Source organism: Haliaeetus leucocephalus, unplaced genomic scaffold, assembly GCF_000737465.1.
Source record: "Haliaeetus leucocephalus isolate CR32 unplaced genomic scaffold, Haliaeetus_leucocephalus-4.0 Scaffold228, whole genome shotgun sequence".
Classification (NCBI taxonomy): domain Eukaryota; kingdom Metazoa; phylum Chordata; class Aves; order Accipitriformes; family Accipitridae; genus Haliaeetus; species Haliaeetus leucocephalus.
Window position 1 is genome coordinate 12318687 of NW_010972664.1, and position 22912 is coordinate 12341598.

General features: G+C 40.9%; 2 protein-coding genes across 2 annotated transcripts in view; both read right to left on the reverse strand.

The window, feature by feature from the left end:
- The window catches only part of PHLDB2 (pleckstrin homology-like domain, family B, member 2), a 134673-nt gene extending 126803 nt beyond the window's left edge, over positions 1-7870 (reverse strand). The window contains exon 1 of the mRNA XM_010567301.1: positions 7834-7870. The gene's annotated coding sequence lies outside the window, so the exon portion shown is untranslated. The remainder of the gene's footprint in view (positions 1-7833) is intronic.
- Positions 1264-22912, reverse strand: part of PLCXD2 (phosphatidylinositol-specific phospholipase C, X domain containing 2) — a 23532-nt gene continuing 1883 nt past the window's right edge. Inside the window, exons 2-5 of the mRNA XM_010567658.1 lie at positions 10791-10917; positions 9279-9739; positions 7834-8075; positions 1264-5112 (exon numbers count right to left, since the gene is read on the reverse strand). Coding sequence (XP_010565960.1) covers positions 4950-5112; positions 7834-8075; positions 9279-9739; positions 10791-10917 — 993 coding nt within the window. The 3' untranslated portion in view covers positions 1264-4949. The remainder of the gene's footprint in view (positions 5113-7833; positions 8076-9278; positions 9740-10790; positions 10918-22912) is intronic.

Below are 22912 nucleotides of genomic sequence, written 5' to 3' on the forward strand. Positions count from 1 at the left end.
TAGAGAAATAAATACGCTTACAGAAGTACACACATTTCTTCAACAAGTGGGACTGATTTTTTAAAATACAAATTAGAGACTGATTTAACAACCTAAATCAAACAACTAATAGGATTATCACTGGAAGGTGTGACTAAGTAAATCACTTACCACAGTTAGCCCAACATACATGTCCTTAGCATAAAATTTATTTGCTCTTCAGCATATGCTCTGGCTCTTCTACCAGTCTGTTGAGTCAAAAACCAAAGCTGGAATAAGAATTTGTCAGACACAGAAAAAAAAATAAAACCACCTTCTCCACTGCTGAAAGGACTACATCTTGACCTGATTTGAATTTTGAATGAAGTTTTGGGTAAGTTCTGTTCTTCGCATGAGACAGTTTCTCTGCGTTTAAACAACCACTGAAAGTTTGCCTGAAATTTTGTCACAGTGGTCCTATGACCAAAGAATTTGCATATTAGAGGTTGCTAACAATATGCTCAAATTTAGATGAAAGTCTTGCTAAAACCGTATATGGACTCTGTGTTAAAACACTGTATATTCAAGTAAACCTCAAGTCACACAGACTTCCATGGGTAACCCAATTTTAAATCAAAACAGCCATGTCTTCTATTTATAGAAGTCCTAAACCCTGGTCTGCTACGTGATACAATGAACTGACACCTGAGACAGGTACACAAAGAAAATATTTCCAAAGGCTTAACCAGATGAGAACAATAGATAAGCATCTTGGCAGATGCCCTACTTCTGTTTGAGCCAAAATCCCTGCTCAAAAATGCTTCTTCAGCTTTACAGCACAGGTGCTTTCTAAACTCCAAATATTAACTCAGTACCAACACAGCAGAAAACTGCATGTGTCAGGAGCAAAGATACCATTTTCCTGTTATTCCTTTCTTCTCCAAAGAGTCTGTTTAGCAGAACAGGGGCCTTTTTGCAGTCAGCATTTCTGGTTTGAAGACTCCCAGTCTGACATCTCTTACTGACCACAGCACCCATGAAACTTGCCTTGCCAGCACTGTCTTCAGTGCGATCCTCTCCATCACAGACAACAAAGCACATGCAAGTTGGTACCCCTTCAGATCTTGAGATAAAATTGGGACAGAAAGAATCTGTCTTTTATTGTTAAAAAAAAAAAAAAATCAACATTACGACTCCCAGCTCCACAGTTAAATTTATTAGGACAGTAGTTCCCAAATAAGGAGCCCAGTGAATAATAGTCTGTAAAAATCTAGTAACTTCTCTTTGTTTTCACTACAAACTGTAAGATACCAAAAACTCATATATGGTTCCTAACAGCTTTCTCCCTGCTGCTTCCCATCACAGATACATAACAGAGGTCTCCTGTGCCTCAGGTATGCCCTTGAATTGCACATGGCAGCAATCAGTGCCAGGAGAACAAGCATACCACCAGTGTGCTTGGCATTCAGCGACTGTACATTACGAAGAGATACAACAGTCATAAAACAATGTGTAAGGAACCTGAATCTGTAATAACGAACCATACAAGTAATTACTCAAGAATATGCAATTCAAGTACTTTGCCTCAAGCAGCTACTGGTTTCCTGGCTTTTCTTCTCCCAGCACCTACAGAATGCTCCTCAGAACAATTCTTCTGGGGGAGTTTTCCACCTGAACTGTTTAAAAGTGAATCCTACTGCTTAGGAAAGATAGAAGCAAGACAATCACTGCATTCAACAGGTGCAGGTCTGTATCGACAGCAAGGAACCACCAGCCTTCTCCTGCATTCATGCCAGTCTTTATTTTCCTCGAGCTCATACATACATGACCTTGCAGGCTGCTAGTTGCTCCATACTCCACCCAGCTGCAGCCCACTCACAGGCCAGACTCTTGGCTGAGTTTCTCAGTATGAGCTGTGGCCACTGTCACTCACCTGCCAGACCTGCTCCGCTCCACTGCTGCCTTGAAACCTGGCTAAACGCTACCACACCTTCAACGTGGGCACTGGATGCAAACTATTGCCCTACTTCCTTGATTCTCCCTTCCTGCCCAGCTCACCTTCTTATTTTTATAATGCTGGAAAATAGAGTCTGCAGCCCAAAGTCCAAGTCTAGATGAGCTCTGTTTTGCAAAGTGTGAGGGAATCTGGATATGTTGTGGTGCTGTGCCAGAGAGATAAGCCTATTATACAGATAGCTTTGTTATGGGCTATAATGCGTAACAGAAGAAAGGTAACTCATGTTACTTAGGTCTACCCTAAAACCAATTCTAAACATCAGCATTAACATTTCCCAGAGTATCCACTGGAGATATCCTCTCGCAGGCAATTGTACCTGCCAATTGCCCAACTCACTATTGAGACTGTCAGGATCCTCAGAGAGGCATAACACCATGGACTGCTCCAAAATGACACACGAGTCTCTTCAGACAGGCCAAACTTACAGAAACGGTTTCCTCCCTACACACACTTCATCATTAATCCTAAAGCTATTTTCCATTTCTTCTCCCTCTACTAACACTCTTAACACCTAGCACGCCTTTGTCCTATTTCAAGAGGCAAGAGCTGACAGCTAATATGTTAAGAGAAACTTCTGAGTTTGTACTTAAAAATATATCTAAACAAAGCCCTGAGTTACAACACCATCACATCTCTATCCAAATAAATACAACAGGACTAACAACAGTCATTACTCTGCATGTACAATATAAATATTGGTTAAGCCCGATAAAACTCTTGAGGTAGATATATACAGTACAAAATATATTAAAGGTTGAGTGCAAACACCATACTCACTTCACCTTCTCACTTTGTCCTCCAGTTCTGCAGGAAACCTTGCAAACATTATTTCTGCCTCATCAGCATTCAAACCAAGTTTTTCTGCGTTCTGAGCTCTAAGACAATTTGCAGCTAAAAGAACACTGAAACCAAACATATACATTTAACACTATCACGGAGTTTCAGCTGGGGCCATGAGAAAAGTAGGTTAACACAAAATTCAGCTAAGGGAAATCCAGGTATTTTAAATAACTTTGCAAACAAAATAGCACTGTTCAGAACAGGTTCCAACAGTTTAATCGCCAAGAAAAAAATACCAAAAATAATAAAAACCTTCTGCTAGTGTTTTCAAAGGAAGTTTTAAACTAGAAACTTGAGCTTTAGTTCCCAAAAACTAATTTTCATGACTTACACCCTGTCACTGAAACACAAGAGGAAAGGAGAAAGACAGTTTGAGAGACAGACACACCTCTGCCCCAACTCCCTTAGAAGGAAGATTCAGTTAAAAAAAATTCAAGGAACTCTAATGAAAACCATGCAACAAACAGATAAATCAGATTACAGTCTGCTCAGAACTCAACCAAGGTTCACATGGAAGGTTTGCAAACCTTTAGATAAACTTGTCCTGAGTTCAGAGTTTGTGACAAGCAAGCAAAGAGGTTTTGGGTTTTTCTGGGCTGTCAGACCATGATGGCAGACACAGGGTACAATAACAAAATAAATAATAAATCTGGAGATTCACTTTTCTTTTGAATAAAATATCTGTAAAGATGATCCTTTCCATTATAAATAGTCTAGAGATTGATACAAATTCATAGCCACTGAATAATTAGTGCACCAACAGTTGCTTTAGGAAGATGATTGAACAGAGAAGTATCTGCTAACCAGTCACTTCTGTGTTTGTTTGTTGTTTTTTTTTAACCAAAGATAAATCAGAGTGTAGGACTGCTATCAGCTAGCCAGTTAAGTGCTGATAAGCACCAACAAGTGACTGCACTGACTGAAGCACAAGTGGTCACATTTTGTTGTGAATCAACACAAAAATGAGTATGACTACAGAAAGAAGCAGCACTGACGCCTCCCCATGCTTGCGTGACTATTGCTTACTTTGTCACAAGCAGGTGCAGGCTGGGGAATTTTCTCCCCCATAGCTGTGGCTCTCCGACAACCACCACAACTTTTGGGTCTAATTTCAAAATTCATTGTCACATCGCAAATCGGAGATGCAGTATTTGTGTTTTGAGCAGTCCCTGTCAGCTCCAGTTCTTTGAATACCAAGCAAACTCCCACTTAGCCCACCTCCTTCCAGAGAAAGGCCATCTGGGTGAGAGACTTTCCCCAAAGAAAACTTGATAGATGGAAAAAAAACAAGTGCCGAGCAAGAAAAACGTTGTGCTGTGGTTTCTCATATGTCTCACAACAGGAATTCAGGCTTGTGAGTTACGATTCTCATGACTCGAAGACTGAAATATTCTCCAAAAGAAACACACTTAAACATGGTTACAATATGTGTATTAAAGTATTAACATAAAATAAAAAGGTCCAGAAGAAGAGTCTGGAGTCCAAAGAGGCAAGGCATGCCAAGCCTTCGCCTCTCAGGCCCAAAGGACGGTTCAGATATTCAACACAGCGTAACAGCTTCCCCCCGAACAACGGCAATATTGTTTCTTCAAGTAAGTCAGAGGTAGTGTCTAAAACAGTGTAATGAATACAGCAGCAGCCTCCAGCTGAGCCCAGCTACGCCTGAGGTGGCCCAAGAACAATACCATCCCGGCTAGCCTGGTCACACTGCTGCTAAGGGATCAGCAGCGATCCTCGGTTTGAGCCCTGGTGTTGAGAAATCAGCAGGATGTGCACACAAGGGCACGGTGAGTCCAGTCACCAGGGAGACGCGCACCATAATCGGGTACATCTGCTTCGGAGGCCAGCCTCTTGTTGGCAGGCAGACAATGCGCCGGACTGCAGCAGATGTGTGCATAACTTAGTCAAACACGCAGCCACAGACAAACACGCAGCAGCACTCAGAAAGCACTTTCTGTTCCACTCGGATCCACACATCCCTGGGAGAAGGGACCTGCCTGTATGTGATGTTTAACCACGTTTCCTCTAGAAAACTTTTTTTAAGTAAACAGATTACAATAGGTTTCACTTAATAAATAAAACATTTAGCATAGTTCGAAGATGTCCACTGAGGAGCACAAGTGGCACACAGCAATCATGATGTACTTGCAGATTCATCATCTTCTAAAAGAAGGTCGTTTAATGCAATAACTGTAGCAGCAAAGTCAACCAGCTCCACAAAGTCTGACGTAATTATGTTAACACCCATAACACCTGGTTTCTGTGCTTTCACCCAATTTAAAATCATGGGCAGATTCCTAAAGAAAGTGAAATAAAGAAAATTAACATTGTAAAAGAAAGCCTTCCCTATACATGCTCTGCTCTACTTTAAATACAACACACTGTTTGCAAATTATGTTATTATCTCACATTTGTGATCGGGTGCTGGCTGATTCCCCAAGTGCAACTAGCCTGATGAGAAAAGTGCTTAGCATAGCATGCAGTTATTAGCTATCAGATGGCAATATCAGCCAATCATCAATACAAACTACCATGCATAAAAAATAACATTTGTGAACTCTAGATTCACTGAGTAGACTGTGCTTCAGCATTTAATGCTGCACTACAATTTCTTCCATCCTGGTTTGGTTTTGCCCAAGAACACACTGAACTGAAAGCTTAATTTCACAGCAGACTTCAGTGTAGCACAAGGCAAGGCTATACCTGGCCTAAGACATTCCCCTGCCCACCTCTGCCTTAGAGTGGGCAGGAAAAGTCATCAGGGGCAGCACACTGCATTTCTACCAAACTCCTTTCAGCCTCCAGACCCACCTAGAGCAAAGGGATCAGAGAAACCAAACCCAGAGTCAAGCCCTCTGCCTCATAAGGGCTGAGCATCCCACCATACATCACTGTAACCAGAGAAAGGTGAGGCGTGTGTTAGGAATTGAGTTAAATGGAGTTAGAAATTCTACAGCGGGGAGAAGTTTCAGTCATTTCTCGGACAGAGTGCAAATCAGGAGTCCGCACAAGCTTTTTTTTCACTCTAACATGCAAACCCCAGGGTTTTCAGCACCAATAGAGACAAATGACTAAATATACTAGAATTATTTAAACTAGTGCCATAATATGCATACAAAATTACATAAGATTACAGGCAAGCAAATTAGCTAACAGGATGGGGAAGAAAAAAAAAACCACCAGAAAACCTAAAGGCACCCCACAGCTCTTATGCCAGAAAAAAAAAATTCTTATCAGGAACCAAGAGAAGAGAGAACTTGAGTAAAGACATAATTACTATCCCTATAAAGGGACAAACCAGACTTCAGCCAGCTAAGTGTGAAAGATGCACATTTCTCCTTTAGGAAGAGCTCAAGATCACTTAAATATTCACATTCAGGCAAAAATTTCCATATGAGAAGGCAAACGTCTACACAGAACTGCAAAGAGATTTACACGTACAAATCCGCTAGCATGTGTAAATGTATACAAGCAATCATGCTTTAGCAAACAGTGGCATCTATTTTAAATTTTCACAGTTTACTTTCAAACAAATAAGTGGCAATGATGGGGCCAAGGGAAAGGGATGGAGCAAAGGCAGGCTTCCAGCCTCCCAGCAGCTTACAGCCCAGACCTGTACCAGGAGTCACTTGAAACAAAACTGCTTGCCCATTCCATGAAATTACATGATTCTTTACTAGTTTAAAAATAGAAATTCAGTACAACCTTTCCTTTAATCATGAGACAACAGCACATTTAATATACAGTACATAAGTTACATCCATGCTTTCTCTTAGGTATCCCCACCAACCATACATATTTACATTTGTACAACTTGCGACAGCAAACGCCAGTCTTAAAGGACCTGAGCACCATCTAGTGCCTAATGCTGACCACACAGACATGGGCAAAGAGCAAGCCAGAGTGGAGATCTGAATGTGTTGTGGCAAACATCATTTGGATTTCATTATTTTTTGCTAGATTAATGTCTGAACAGGAAGGAGACTGAAAATTCCATGACCTATACTTTACCTGGAATTTCCTTACTTCTAACAAAAACTTTTGTGACTGAAAAAGCACAACGCTTGCTCTTTTTAGAGGAAATTTTTTTTTAAGTTATATTGACTTTGGCTTCAAAATAACAATACTGTAATTACTTCTAAAGTGACCAGTGACTCTCCCAAAGGGAACATGAACTGGCTGCTGAAGATGTGTGTTTATCTCACTGCTTAATGTTAAGCTCAGTTGCTGATCAAATTAGACCAGTTGTGACCACCTATACAAGTGTAATTTAGAACTTAATATCATTATGGCAAGATAAACTGTTAGTGACATCAAAACAGGCAATATTAAAAGCAAGCCAGGAGACCAGATCCCACCAAGACTGTTACAGTTCTAGCAATTTTTAGCAAACAGGCTAAAGTGATAATGCCATAAAACAAAGCCACATGGATCTTATCGTGGTCACGCTGTTAACACTATAAAAAAAAAATCACTGGCACTCTGTGCTACTCAAAGCAAATCCCTCTTCTAATGATCTTACAGGCAAATTAATTGTACAACAGCCAGTGGTATAAAAAGAAGTGTAATTGGTAATCTAATTTTTGGTAAAAAAAACAAGATAAAATACTACCCTGTGTCATATATCTTTGGCCATTACTGAAATGACTGAGACAGATTTGTACAGACAAATGCAAAACTGAGACCATGAATATGCTATTTTCCTCTGCAGCACAAGCTTTTTTGCCCCTAAATTCAAGTTCAGCCAATTTGGAATGAATTACTGGTTTGAAACAACAGGTCCAGCCCAAGATTTATGAAATCACATCGCATTCAGAAAGAGCTCCAATTACTAGGAAGCACAGTTACATTTACATATATACCCTGTTACTTTAGTATTTTCAATAATTATTTTTAATGACTGCAAATATCTCTCACGAGCAATAGTAATGAAGCAAAACTGTTTCTTGCTGGCTCAGTGCCTCTTTCAACATGAAACGTGGTAAGTACAGAACTGAGAAATCAAGACAAGTCCTTACCTATGAACAAGCGTGTTCTTCAGACCACGAATTAGATGCCGTGCAATAGTTTTCACTCGAGGTGTGAGAATTGCTTGAGAAACATGAAAAGTCCCATAACGACTTCGTTCCTCAAGAGTGGTCTCCAGGAACTGTAACAGTTTGTGCACGTTGGTTGTATTGGCCCATGGTGCTGGCATTTTATTCCCTGGCCACAGGAAGGGGTATTCCTGATACAAAGGGGAGTGGTAGAATATGAGAACCTAATAGAACAAAGAAAGAAGAAGAAAAAATAAACAAAAATTCACAACTACGTTCCTTACCTTTAAACAGGGTGTTGCATTTGTTTATGCCTATGCAGTACTGCTGCAGCTAGCACAGCAGTTAAAAGAGGACCAAGCAAAAAGAAGCTGCTCCCAAGTCATGAGTGTCAGTAAATTTGTTGCACAATTGCCAACAAAGACGACCGAGATCATTTTGGTTAGCTATGAGGACAGAATTGCTTCAGGCTTTAAGGGTCAGTTTAAAATGAAAAAGTTGCCAGGAATATACTGAAATGTCATTCAGAGAATTCAGTTTAAGAGTATTCCAAAGCACTGTCAGAGAACATTACCATCTGTACTTGAAGTTAGGGATTTTAGCTGTCTTGCCATCTTCTGCATAACTCCTATTAAGTGGCTAAAGCGTACCAGGCTGACTGGCGTAACAGCATTCCACTCACACTTACTGCATGAGATGCCAAAGCCAGTCTTGTTGTCAGCAAAATCTTCTCTAAATCAGAGGTCTGTATGTTACATCTTGTAAGGTGGTTCACTATCAGAGGGCAGCATGCAAAGATGCAACACTTGTTATTAACACCCAAACTTACAAATGATTCACTTCGGACCCTAGCACTGACAGCATCAGTTCAGAGGAATTCCTCAAAGCCTCACCTTTTTTTACAGTTTAAAAATTACACGCAGTCACTGAAACCCTGTTCTCCATTTGTGTGTACACATGTGAGTGGTTACCACAGAGAAGAGGCATTTAATCCTGCCACTATAGATATGGATGGCTGCAAAGGAGCCAAGAAATTCTGTAGATACCTTAGTCATGTTAAAGTTTATATGCTTCACACTGGCCAAAAAGACAACGGTTTATCAAATCCTCACCACCACAAGTCAGCACAACATGCTCTTCCAGAAAAGAAAACCATTTGTAAGGAGCACAAGGCCCTGAGGATACTATCATTTATTGGTTTAAGGAACATGCCTGGGAGCAGGATGCAGTCTAGCCACACCATGGATGGAGGGGCTATACAGCTGCAAATAAATGGAAACATGCATGCTACGTAAAGGAGGCCTTAGCGGGCTTTAAATGGGCTGTCAGCAGTGTCCTTGGGCCAATACCTTTGAGTGAGAACCACACCCAGCCTCTCTAAGTCTTAACCTTTCAGGTTTGAAAAACATTACACATCCTTTCCCTACCTGGTGTTTCTTCTCCCACATGTACTCTAACGTCACATATTCTACACATTCAACAGAACAAAGTTTGGATCCAAAGGCTGACTGGATCCTGTTGATCAAGAAGAAGTGATGGCTGTCATCCATGGCATAGAAGTGATTGAAATCCAAGAAGATTACTTCCTTGGGGTGCTGCTCAAGAAAGGTGTTAATCTCCTTCAGCCCATCCCATACTTTGATGCCAAACAAGCCGTGTATGAAGTAAATCTCTTGTCCTATTTCCCCAGGTTTGGAAGATACACGAAGATCAAAGTAGCGGATCCCACCTTCCAACTGCTCTTTGAAAGTCAGATTTTGAGTCACTGACCATTTCTTCATGATCTTTTTAACCAAGGAAATTCTGGCCAAACGTTTGATGGCTGTGGCTTGGTCTGGTCCCACAGGAGATTTCTCATCAACCCAGTAGCTGAAAGAATCATGTGACCCTGGAAAAAAAGCCAGGAATACTTAATTTTAGAAAACTGATTCCCCCAAAACACATATACCTATGTGCCCTGTAAACTGGAAAAGTGCTACATGCATGGCAGGGTTGCAGAAGAGTTATGCTTAAGTGTGGGTCTTCCAGACTATCCTTTACACCTTTATTCTCCCTAACTGCACAACAAGAGCTATGCTTAAGGTTCTCGGTTTTCTTGTGTGAGCTCCCAAGTTCAATGCACTCTGAAAATCATGACCATGAGATAAACATCAGTGGTAAAGCAAACTGCCTTCTAACCTTCCTTCATTTACAAACTATCAATCTACCTCCAAAGCTTTCCCAGAGCCTGGTACATCACTGATTTGAGATGAGACTCCAGCTTCATTGAAAGAAGCTGAGGCTTTATTTTCATTCTGCCTGGTAAATCCAATTGTGCCCTAATGCACCAAAGTTCTTGGAACAGATATCATTATTCATGTGACAGACAGAGGGATCGGTACATGCAAACGCCTTACCAGCATATCTCACTTTAGCCCCAAGACAGTAAACAAATGATTAATAGTTTGAACAGTGGGCAACAACTGGCTGAACTTTGAGGTGGAACAACTGAGTACACGACCACCAGTTACTGTGTGGTTTGACACCAAGTTCAACAAGTTCATGAACCTGTCTTTTACCTGGCAGTGCCTTTGAGTGACCACACATAGGGTGAATAAGATTCACCAAGACAGACAACCAACAATCAAAATCGCCAGTCCCTGCCAAAATTACGCATGTCCAACAAAGCTGCTGTAACAGCCTGTACCCTGGCAGAGAAATTTCATCTCCAGTATAAAAGTTGTGCTTACTAGAAAAAAAGACCTCCAACTGAAAACTCAGTAGTAATTGGAAACAAAACTGAGAAATAACAAAACATCTTCAAAATAACAGCTTCAGAGTCAATGAGAGATCCCTAGCTAAGCCAAGTCAATAACAGAACAAAGAGTAATAGGGCAGCGCATCTCAGTTTGCACTGTATGAGGGCAGCATGAAGCAAAGATGGGCAGAAGCTGATGTACCACAGACTGAGGTTGACCAGGGATTTCTCCATTTACTCCAGGCACCGGCGTTCTGGCCAAGAAGCCGCAACCGTTCCAGGCATGACTTCCCTGTGAAGATCCAGCCAGGAAAAACACTACAGAAGCTCTAACAGCCCTGCTTCACTTTTTTCTTCAGGATATCAGATGAGAGGTTCCCCATTGAGCCAAACCCCACCTGCTTCCTGCACACCCACTTGCTGAAGTACAGGGAAAGCATCTTCACCCACAGTCACCACAAGCAACTCCTTTTCCAGCTGCCTTGGGAGTACAGTGACCCCCGCACAATGCTGCCAGCATCTGCATTTTCCCTTCCCGCATGCCCCAGGGTTCTTGTCCCTGCTTCTGGGACTATACTTTTCTAGAATTTTGTCTTCTACCTCAGTCTGCAACTCTATTAAAAAAAGAAAGTTCTAATTTGTCATTTCCAATTTTAAGACATTTGAGGCATCCACAGCCTCCTTTACCCAGACCTTTTATTTGCGTACCAGTGCTCACCTGAAGACTGACGCATTTCCTGTGATACAAGATCAGAGCTATAAACAAGATTATGATCTCAATTGGATTATCTTGTCAGGCTTTTTTAATCCAGATGAAAGAACAGACTGTGCACAAACCAAACATCAGTTCACAACAACCTTAAAAGCACTCTTCCTCCATGAATTTCAACTAGTTCAAGAGTACTGAAAAGGAACCGTGAAGGTTAGTTTTCAGGCTTTACAAATGAACACTGAAACTCTTTGTGAATTCTTCACAGTCTTTGTAAAAGTGTGTCTCTTACGTGGCTTTCTATTTGGTCTTCTAGAAACAAGCAACAAGTAACAAAAAAAGCTGGTTTTAAAATATGTCAGCTTAAGAAGCTATTTAGTACCTGTCACAGTAAACTACATCAAGAAGTAGCTGACAGTTTTGGAGTGACACCTAGATTTTTTCCCCACCTCCAAATGCATAACCCCTAACAAAATACAGAATCAAACATCTAGTGAAGACATTTCAGAAGTCATGTAAGGCCTGGCTCATATCACAAGCTGCAATTCATAGACATTTGAGTTTCATACACCTCCCCATTCAGCAGAATGAGCCTCTCAAGCTTCTACAATATTTGGAAAGTAGACTTCAATTGCAAGGGGCTTGTCTTCTGCCTCTGAATGAGTCACTTCACACAAAGAAGTCACGGGGGGTTTGTTTTTCTTTGTGTGGGTGTTTGGGTTTAAGTTCTCAATTCTATCTCTTTTAATTTCTTCCTTTATTTAGGTCACTGTAGAAAATTGTTTAACATGCTACAATAAGGCCATACGAAGCATTTTCTTTTCATTTTAACTAAGACTGTGCAGCAGCCTCTAGAGAGCTGTCTACAGAAGTCACTTGCACCATTATGCTCCCTCAGACAGTGTCACTGATAATCTGCCTTACGAAGGAATGACAACTTTATCTGGCATGAAATATATTGTTGTCAACTCAGAGTTGCCTAAGCAAATCCAAGCCAAGAAACAGCTTGTTTTCCTAAGTCTGATCACATACTTCAGCTACAAAAGCCTTTCCTCTGCAGATTGCTACACACAAGGCACATTTAAGGATAGGGAAAGCCAATTCCTCCTTGCACTATCACAACCTAAAATCTATTTATAGCTCTAGAAAGCAAGAAGAAAGAAAACAAGCCACATGCACATTGCAACTTTTTCAACACATACAGAACTGCGCTCCTTAACAGGGCAGCTATTTGGGAAATGGAATATATATGTGACATGCTTCTATAGTTAGAGAAGATCCTTAAAACTCCTGCCCCGCAGCTCTGCTTAAAAGCCTAGGAAATTGGACTTCCCATTTATAACAAAGTCAGCATGTGTACCTAGATATAACCAAGTAGAACATGAGCTGGATCATCTAAAAAACAAGCTCTCCTTTTCACAGTTGGTGGAAGACCACCTAAGGAAGACAAGGAATCATCATCAATATTGAGGCTGGAAAGACACAGCAGAAGTTCAATTAGATTTTCAGTGGTCATTTACAGAAGGCTAGCCACCAACAGTGAGAAATATCTAGGTCAAATCTGGACCCAGAACATTTTTACTCCAGTAAGAGAAAAAAAGCAAACTGTAAACCTGAAGCAACAGCACTGGGTACTTGTTGGGCTGAGAAGTAAGAGCTAGGTGAGGATCCATGTCATCCACCCAGCCCTTCTTTAATTTAAGATCACTATGTTATGCTACCAGCTCAGCCACTGGCTTTTAATATAGCTTAGCTGTGATGTTAAGCTACATGCTAAGCTGATTGCATCATGATGTCAAAATAATCCCTGCTCTCCTTCGCTCTACCCCTAAACTCCATGAAACGCCTAGTGTAGCCATGGCATGAGCCAGACTGGTTGCTGATCCAGCACGATTTCTTTTTGAAAAAAGTATAAACTAAACCAACCCAGTCCTGTACAATTTCAAAGGTAAAGGCCAGAACCTACACCAGAAGCATGGAGCAGACCAGCCCCATCTAATTAGCAGCTCGGTGTTAGAGCTGCTAACCACATTCTCAATTAAGGTCTAATGCAAGGATGTGTGGAGATACTCAGATGTTGTAACGTTGTACAGTAACGGCAAAGGGGCTGGCAGCTGCTGAACAGAGCAAGCATCACATATCTCTCATGACATACACGGAAAGGTCTTTTCTGCATATAAGAAATCATTTACAGTCTGTGTTCACCCCCGCCCAAATGGTGTGGGTCTCTCCAAATTATACTGACCACTTTCTCAGGAAAGTTAAAAAGGCTCAAGAAGTCTCGTCAGCAAAACATTTCACATGATACTTGACATCTTAAAAATAAGTAACACCCTGCACTGACTCAATAAATCCATTCCTTAAACTTGTTGACTGTGAACAAAGCAACTAATAAACCCAGGTATCTATAACTTCCATCTTACAGACTGAGGAATCAAAATGCACAGAAAAGTCAAGAAAACTTAGTCTTCATTATCCTTCAGGCAAACAGAGGCCAGAATCCCAGTCTGAACTGCCTTAAGGGCATGTTCTCGCACGTGCAACACACTTCTTGAGTCACTGTACATGAGAACAGATTAGCATTCAGACTGCAATTCTTACTGAGCTACTGGAGTGACATGGCATCAGTCTGGTGCTAAGCCCTTCCCAAAACCAAACTAGGCACAGGAAACAAAACAAGGAGATGATGATTTGCCAGTCGCTTCCAACAGGCCAAAGATGCACAGCATGAAGCAGCAAGCATTAAATTTAAACATGAAAGAGTCTGCACATTCAAAGAAAAAAAAATTAGAGGACTGCTAATCAGCTGGCAGCTCTTACAGAGTAACAGACAATGGCTGCTCTATTATGGTTTCCTTTCTTTCATCTGACAAAGATTGGAAGCTTCAAGGAAAGCAGTCACATCCCATCAGATGCCCAGATATTTAACCATCAAAGGCCATGATATGATTATCACAGTATTAAAGAGGTATCTTTCAGACACCAGATTGTTACAATGATGAATAGTCCTCTTAATTTTATCCCAGCAAGTGCAACTGTGGATTAATTTATTAATATGTTTAAACTCCTTTTTATTCTCCTTACACTAATTTCTCAAGTTAATTGTATGTTAAATAGATTGTATTTCACTGTTCAGGATGACTTTTTTGTTGAAGCCTTTGTGCTAATTGTTAGAAAGCAGCCTTTTATCATCACATCTGCAGCAAAGTCTAACTTTCTAGTGTGCCTATTTGTCATGCTACTTAGTCACAGATAGTCAAATTAACCCACGTTATAGCTCAAACAAGTGACACTAATCAACTAATGTTATTAAGCCTTGAATTTCAACAATTACTAGCTATATCACTTTGTATTATCTTTCATTTCCACATCAGTACTTTCCACATATACAGTTGCAGCGCAGGGACAGGAATCGGCATTATCTCACCAACCCCGGTTTCCTTTTACAAGCTTGTAAATTTACCTTCAAGGGATGTTAAAAATATGTCTGCATGGCATGCAAAGTGCAGAGATCTTCCAACAGAGAACATACTCGTGTACTGCCAATTAGTTGAAAACAAGACAAGAACTCCTGGTTTTTCAGATACAAGCATGTCTACAGTTGTATCACTAGTTTCCCAGGTTGCAAGGCTGTGGACTAGTCAGAAGCAGCAGTTAAAGACACTTTCTGCTAAAGTCTAACCAAGAAACAAGAATGAAAGCAGAAAGGCAGGAGAGTGCACTGTCAGTAAGTTTAACTACAGAAGACTAATTTGTTTTGATCGTCACATTAATGGAATATTAACCAGATGAAAAAAATGCAAGAAAACCTTTTTTGTTATGTTAAACATTTGTAAGAAGTAAGGTCAACATACCGTACTAACCCACTAAAAAGCATTAAAGGGTCATTTGTGGACAAAGAATCACCCTAGCTGTAGTGACGCCACACTTCTTAGAGCTAGCTTTGCCCACTACACAAAGTACATTCCCCATATATTACAAAACACCACATATGACATAGCATAGCAAGCATCACATAGCCAAGACATCTAGAAGCACAGCAAGCAACTTCCAAAAACACAGGATGCAAGTGCTAGCAAGTTAAGACTGTCCCACAAATGTTCTTCTAAACCAAATGTCCTGCGTGTGCCAGAACTGAGGGAAAAATGGGATAAACAAAAGTGCCTCTCAAAGCCCAGAAGTCCTCAGGATTCAGGTCATTAACAATCCAGATTTTCTAATCAAAAGATTAACATCTTAAAAGCTCTTCACTAATGAAAAGTGAATCGAATAGTTCATATTAACTTGCCCAGCAAAAGAAAGAGAAGCAGGAATAACAAACATCCTATTGATAATTAATTATCTAAAACCATTGAGATGAGTATTTATATTTTAATAGAATCCTAAAAGAATCCTTTAGTTATTCTTAATGCAGTCTCATTAGGAAGGACAAAGCCTAGTACAGACCAAATCCTCTTAGGAAAACTTCCTCTCCCTATCAAAGAATTACCCTGATTTCCCCTCACTGCCCCTTTCAGGGTGGGAGTTGGAGTGGGGGGAATAAAAGGGGTACAAAGAGAAAGGGACTGCTTAAAACCATCTCAGACACAATATCACATGGTAGTTTGCTTTTCTTTCCAGACAAGCAAAATATCTGTTCGGCACTGGCTGTAGTTATTGCCATTAAGTTTTTGTGATTTAGCGATGAATTCCCATTTTTACCAGCAACCTCGGCCGTCTGCACTGGGCAAGCAGAAAGTGGCAGTACTTCTCTACCATTTCAAAGCCTGAATAGATCCACCTGCTCTGAAAAGACCTTCAGTTTAGAGTCCTATACTCCTCTTTTGTAACCACTCGAAAGTGTGTGAACCAAGGGCTCATTCTCTACTGAGAAGGCTCTAGGGAGATTTCTTCTTGTTTTCATTACTTTTCCCTCTTTTTACATCTTTTCTGGAAGAGCAGGCAAACTGGAACTTCCACACAACATGGTCGGAGAGCAACAACCATTTATATCAACATTATGATTGGTTTTCTCTGTTTGAAGTAAAACTTTAGCCTGTTCTGCACTCATTTACCAGTCAGTGAAGTCACTCTCTAGGGCACACAGATTTTATTAAAAAAAAAAAGGAAGAAAGTTTTTCCTCATGAAAAAATGAAGATCTTCATATGCTGTCATAAGAAAACTTTGTGGCATTTCCAGAACAAGTCAGTTTTGGCTAAACAGTGGTCGTTTAAAAAGGAGAAACCCTAAAATCTGAGGCTGGCTTTTCAGTGGAACTCCTGCATAGACCCAGTACAGTTACTTCACTATCTGCCACACCAGTTCCTCACATAGGGAGGTTTAAAGGGAATACTTTGTACTTGGGAATAGCGGAACAACTTCCATTAGATATTCTCATCAGTATAGCAATGCAGATAGTTTAATAGTCCCTCTCTAAGACTTGAGATTTACCACTACAATGAAGTAGACAACCAAGGTAATAAAATAACTTGTCCTTTCAGGAAAAGTTCATCCTGAAAAATCTGCATTTACAAATCACATCCAACATCATCATACTTATGCAGATGTTTTCTTCTAATGGTTATTACCTCATTGATCGGTAGATGCCAATTAAATTGTGATGGAAAATAAAGCTTGGTGAATGAGAACATTAACCTTATGTATTTCCTCCCTTTGAGCTTTAACCCAACAGATGGCCAGTTTAGCTCATTCAGTGATCCTTTTAATTAGGACTCCAAAGGAGTACTCTTTGGAAGGAGGATGCTGTCTCAAGCTCACCACCACTTCTCCCCTCAAGAGCCACGTCCATAGCGCACACCAGTCCATGAACAAAGAATCAAGAAAACCACAGCACTAGCAAGTTCAGCAGCTCACCTTAGGGTCATGCAGGCAAAGAGGAAAAAAAAAAAAAATCAAATCTACTAAGATGCTAGTGGCCAGTTCTTAATTAGACAGGGCTGCTGCTTCTTAAGAACCATTTCAATTCTGCTTGGCCAACTAAAAGGCAAGCCACCCACAGGGCTTTTGGTGAGCAGTTGCACTGTCAGGACAGCAGAGCTGGCCAGAGCTGGTGGGTGGGGAGATGTGCAGGAGATGCCCAGGGCCCCACCAGCTCTAGCTGTTCCCCACATGCAAGCGCCATGCAGTCACCCACAGCAGGTTGTCATCACAGCAAACACACTCCTCCACACTCTGAATCCCCCCCTTCAGGCTTAACTACAGGCTTGGCTGGTAGGGCTGCTCCTCATTGAGACCGCCTACTAGCCGTATTTGTAAAGCTTTGTTTTCCAGGGCTGATTATTTCATAGGACTTTGATCATTTAGATCAAAACCATCAGGCTTCTGCCTTAGGGTTTTGGGGTGATCTTCTCAGTGAAGGGCACAAACAGTGGCATGTTACAGTACTGAAAGTTTCAGCCACAGTCATACTGACACTACTGTGAAGAAACTATGGAAAGTTATTCAATTAAAAGTTGGTTAGAAAGTTAGTTAAAAGAGTGCATGTGTCCTAGCAGGGAATTGAGCAGCTTGATTAGTGCTGTAGTTTGGAGCAGAAGACAGACTTACTATTTTAGAAGGCCAGGGACCCACCTCTCCTCAGAGATCAGTGACAGTCAAAGACATTTTAACAACTATTTCAACTCTCCAACATGATCTTATTTTAGCCATATTCGAGCCAGTATGATTTTCTCTGTTACACAAATGCTTCTGGAACTGTAAACCTCATTTTTTCCATCAGCTCTAGCTACCTGTAACACAGCATCCCACTGGCAACACTCCACCAATTGTCCAACCTGATGCAGGCAGGAATGGCTCCACATTCCAATTGCTGCGCATTACTTAGAAATGAGATTCTGGCCATTGTTCACATACTTTTGGAGGAAGAGCTAACACACCAGCTGGGATGACTAGAAGATGACAGAAAAGGCTGCGTGCACCATTAGAAGCCACGACTGAAGAGCTGCCCTACCTCTCCCCAGAGGCTGCCCACACACTCCACACCAGCAGAACACCCTGCCCAGCATGACATTCAACCCTAGCCCTACTGGTATCTGAAAAATTGACTTTTGGTGGCAAAGACTTTTTTAGCATTTCAAATCAGCCTTAGACGTACAAAATTTGACCTACAACAGAAACATTTATATTTCAAAATTAAAAAAAGAAATCTTGCACTCTAGGACAAAAACTTTGGTGTAAGGTTATTTTTAATATCACATATCAAAGTGCTGAAGTAAAACATTTTACTTTTTCCAGATTTTCTATTTTTCAGCTCTCTTCTCCAGTGGCTCCAATCAAACTGAACTTAGTTGAGATTCAAATTAATTGTTCCCCAATTAAGCTTAATTTTTACTAACAGCAGGTGTTTCACCAAAGCTACATGAATGAACATATAATCACCCTTTTTTTCTAAATACAGCCATTCAACCTGTTGTCCTTTCCTGCCTACATCTGCAGCACCATGACACATCAGGCTAACTTTCATGTTCCCTCGTGACACCCAGATGCTCCAGCACCCACCCTGGGGTTTGCCCAATTCGATGAACAGTTGTTTCAAGAAGCTTTTCTGGCAGGAACCAGTTCTCAAAAAAAAAAAAATCCCTCTAAACAATCATCATCATGAACACAGAAAAGCTTTCCATCAGCCTAGCTTGCTGAACATGCTCATTCATACTTGTAGGAGTAGAGGAGGGAAGGCAGGGGACAGAAGAGGCATTTGATTAGCTTACTTATTTTATGAAAGGGCACCCATAACTATTCTGGGTGCTCCTGCAAGAAGCAGTGGATCCCTAAGTTATCATAAATTTCCTCTAGAAGACAAGGAAAGAAAATCAGCACTGGGGAAAAACTCACAGCTAACCATCCTGACCAGAACAGGGAACCAATCTAAGGATACAGTTTGATCAAAACCTGCAAGTATACCTATCTGTTATGTCATGGCTCTTAATTATTTTAAGGTGGAATAACCCAGACAGGATTAAGTAAATGCATTATTACTGGGACCCAAAGGAAAACAGAACTGCCCACTCTTCTGCTCATCACATTCATTCAGCACCTCGGAGGATGGACTAACAAACACTCAATAAGCAAACACTGATAGTTGGCAGTGAACACGTTAGATTGCTTTGCTGTCTCAAAACAACAGGCACAAGCTTATCATGATCTCAGAAAGCAGATCTTCAGGCAGAAAAGGTATTTCACCTGTCCTAATACAAATATTCATGTAAAAGCTTGATGAAGCTGGAAAGCAGTGCTGTATGTTCAGAAGCAGAGAGATTTCTCAAGACTCCAGCACCTAGTTTATTATGATACTGCAAAAATTACTTAGAAAGGCAAGTAGTTGAAATGAAACAGTACAAATTGGACATGCCATGGTGCTATGAATTATCAGCGTGCAAGTACAAGCAAGAAACAGGTTGGGCTTCTCCAGCAAATTCTTTAAATAGCTGATTTACTTTAAAAGCAGATCAGTGAGAGTACTGCAGCTTCTTGTGTTCCATTTCTCATGGGGGAAGAAAGAAAACTAACAGATGCAGATTAAGAGATGACCAAGGAAAGTAGTAAGCATTACAGTCATACATGATTTCATAAAATTGTTTAAAGTAAACCAGCTTGAGATTAAACAAATACTATACAATACCCTGCTAAGGGTCACATTCACAATCAAAATGTTTAAGTTCTTTTAAAACCCACATTAAAAGAGGATTAGTCTAGAGTATAATTAAGAGAAAGCCCTCTAGAGTTTCACACAAGGTCACCACTTGTTGAAGGGGGTTAATTTTGTTGACTATATTGTATGCATGTAAGTTGATGACATTTTAGTAATTTCGTATTTGGCAATTTCTCATTGCAAAAAATTCCTTCTGTCATGACATCGCACAGGAAACCTCATCTCTTTTCCTTGGACAAGACTATATTGCTTTAGCATTTTGTCTAGTTTTTTCAATAGAAACAACAGAAAAGCCCAAACTCTGGAACTGATTGCACCCAAGCTTTGGAGGATGACACAAAATTTTTCAAAGTCTCTCTCCATTTCGAGCAGAGTTAAATCACCATGTAAACACCAAACTGGTACACTTCATTAAATACCCACCTTAAACATCATTTCTTACCCGTTGGTTCTAAGGATTGAGCAAAGAATTACTTCCTCTGCCCTCAGGTAGCACGTTTCACGCATACACATTTAATAGCTCAGGGAATCATAGAATAATGGAGGTTAAAAAGGAACCCCAAAGGTCATAGCTACCTTTTTTAAAGCCAGTGAAAACAAGCAGCTCCAAAGCTGAACTGTTTGCAACAAATAAAGAAGCAGAACTCTATGCAGCCATCCTTACTTCATACAGCAGTTATTAAGACTTTCCCGCTTACAATGTCATACAATAGATTAAATCCAAGCAGTTTCTTTTCTGTGTATACTACCAATTCCTTCACTTTATATAGCCCCATTCTATCAAAATTTTGTCCTTTAAAAAAAAGTAGATTCTTTTATTCTTCAAATGCTGCATTTCTCCAAAGTGCAACAAGCTAAAAAAACCCCAACCAACAAACAACCCAAAACCACAAAACTAAACAACAGTTTCATGGTTTTGAATGCTGACTTTAAATAAAAATAAAACAAGTTTTAAGGTTTCAACTCCTAGCGTTACATCTCTGCTCCTACATACAAAGAGTGAATGGGAGGAGGAAGGGGGGGAATTCCAAAAAACAAACCCAGTTGACTCCATTCCTCCAGCAGAGAAAACAAAATGCATCTGGAGACAGACAAAAGCAGGCCACACCTGTCATATGTGCAGACAGGTATTAAGCACAGACAACAACGCTTCCCATTTGAGCCAAAGCCTACATTTCATCTCTTTTGAAGATAGCATTGGCCTTCATTGCTATTCAGCATCTGCAAACAGATGCCGCAACTGCAACTTGTTTTATACAATCCTTTCCTTACACACTGCTAGTAACACCACCTTGGCTCTCAAAAAGGTTTCTTTGTCAAGGACAACAGTTCAGCAAAATAATCATTGGACTAAAATATAAAAAAAGTATTGCCAAAACGTCTACCCAAAATGCCTTTTCCCTGCTCGCAGGTTGCATGAGGTACATGCAGGAAAGGGGTGGAAAAATACATTAACTTTGACTGCAAATAAACATACGCTGCAAGCATTTTCCAAAAAACCACTACTCATTTTAAAAGCAGCATGGCATTAGTGAAACAATCATTTCCTTGGCTTCTCTGCTACAATACTGGTTGCATGATGTTTGTAAGTGATGGACAGTGGCAATGCACTTAACGCAATCTATACCATAACATTCTGCAAAGTTTCACAGCCCCTAAGTTGCTACAGCAATAGAAAGTCGATTTACTACTCTTTGCTAAAACAGAGAGGGATTTCTTTGCCATAAGTTTCAAAATCTGCAGCTGCTTGAATTTTATATGAACATTGAACTTCCTTTCTGTCCCCGTTCCCCGTTCAAATGAACAGCGTTACATAAAATACTTCTACTACTCGCAGGGTAGGAAAGGGTGCTACTTTTGATTAAAACTTGGCATTTCAACTGTTTTACTTCAGGTAAACCAGCAGTAAGTGCTGTGGTACTTGACAGGAGGTGCACAGCCCCTTCTCTACATGCCTCAAATGTCCTTTTGTTATCTCTGCTGGCACAAAAAAGGAAGTTACTCTATTTCTAGGGAAGTGTCTCTGCATGTCCTCTATATAACACATACACAATGGATTTTGATAAGTTATAGCGCTACCCTGAAAATCAAGCCTGCACCACTAGTGACCGGAGTCTAACATTCAGTATCAGAAGGAGCTGCTACAGTAGCCGCCCCTAAAATCTTCCCTATTGACATCTACAAGCAATACTAGAATATTTTTTACCATTTACAGATGGAAAGTCAGCCTATTCCTAAGTACTTTTAGGGTCATCTGTTGTCTTCCTCATTTGTCAGTTTATCTACGAGTAAATCAGAAGTGATGACGCTTACCCTTGCCAATTTCTTGAAATAGAAGCTCTGTGCAGGAGCTAGGAGTTTGTTATTTTAAGTTTAGCTGGAAACAGGGAATCTCTATAAGTAATTACAGTATTTCAGTGTCTTCAATGTAACACCATACGTTGGGATATTTCATAACCGTGCTGCACTCTTCTTCCGACAAGCCATGTATAGGTTCTGCTAGAAAAGCCATTTCCATCTAATGAACCTCCAGTTAGGGTCAACGTAAGCAAACCTCTCTCGCTGCCTGCCGTTAGCCTTGCTCAAACAAACTGAGAAACCTTAAAGAGGACCTCCAGAAGTCACAGCTACGTCTTTTAAAGGCCAAGGAAACCAAGCAGGTCCACGGGTTAGCGATTCGCAGCCGCCTTTACAGCGGATTAGGCCCTCCAGCCTCTCCTGCGACGGGCGGGATCCAGGTCAGCCCTTATGCCCGAGCAGGCGCCCAGGCTCCCAGCCAGGCTCGGGTGCCTGAAGACAGACTCCCCACACGCTTGCTACGGTTCAGGCGAGCTCCCACTCCCCGCTTCCCGGGCAAACCCCCCGCCACGGCCGACCCTGCGGCCAGAGCACGGACACCGCAGCCCCAGCCCCGCTCACCACCTCGCCGAGGAGGGACGCAACGCCGCCGCCTCCCCTCAGCGCCAG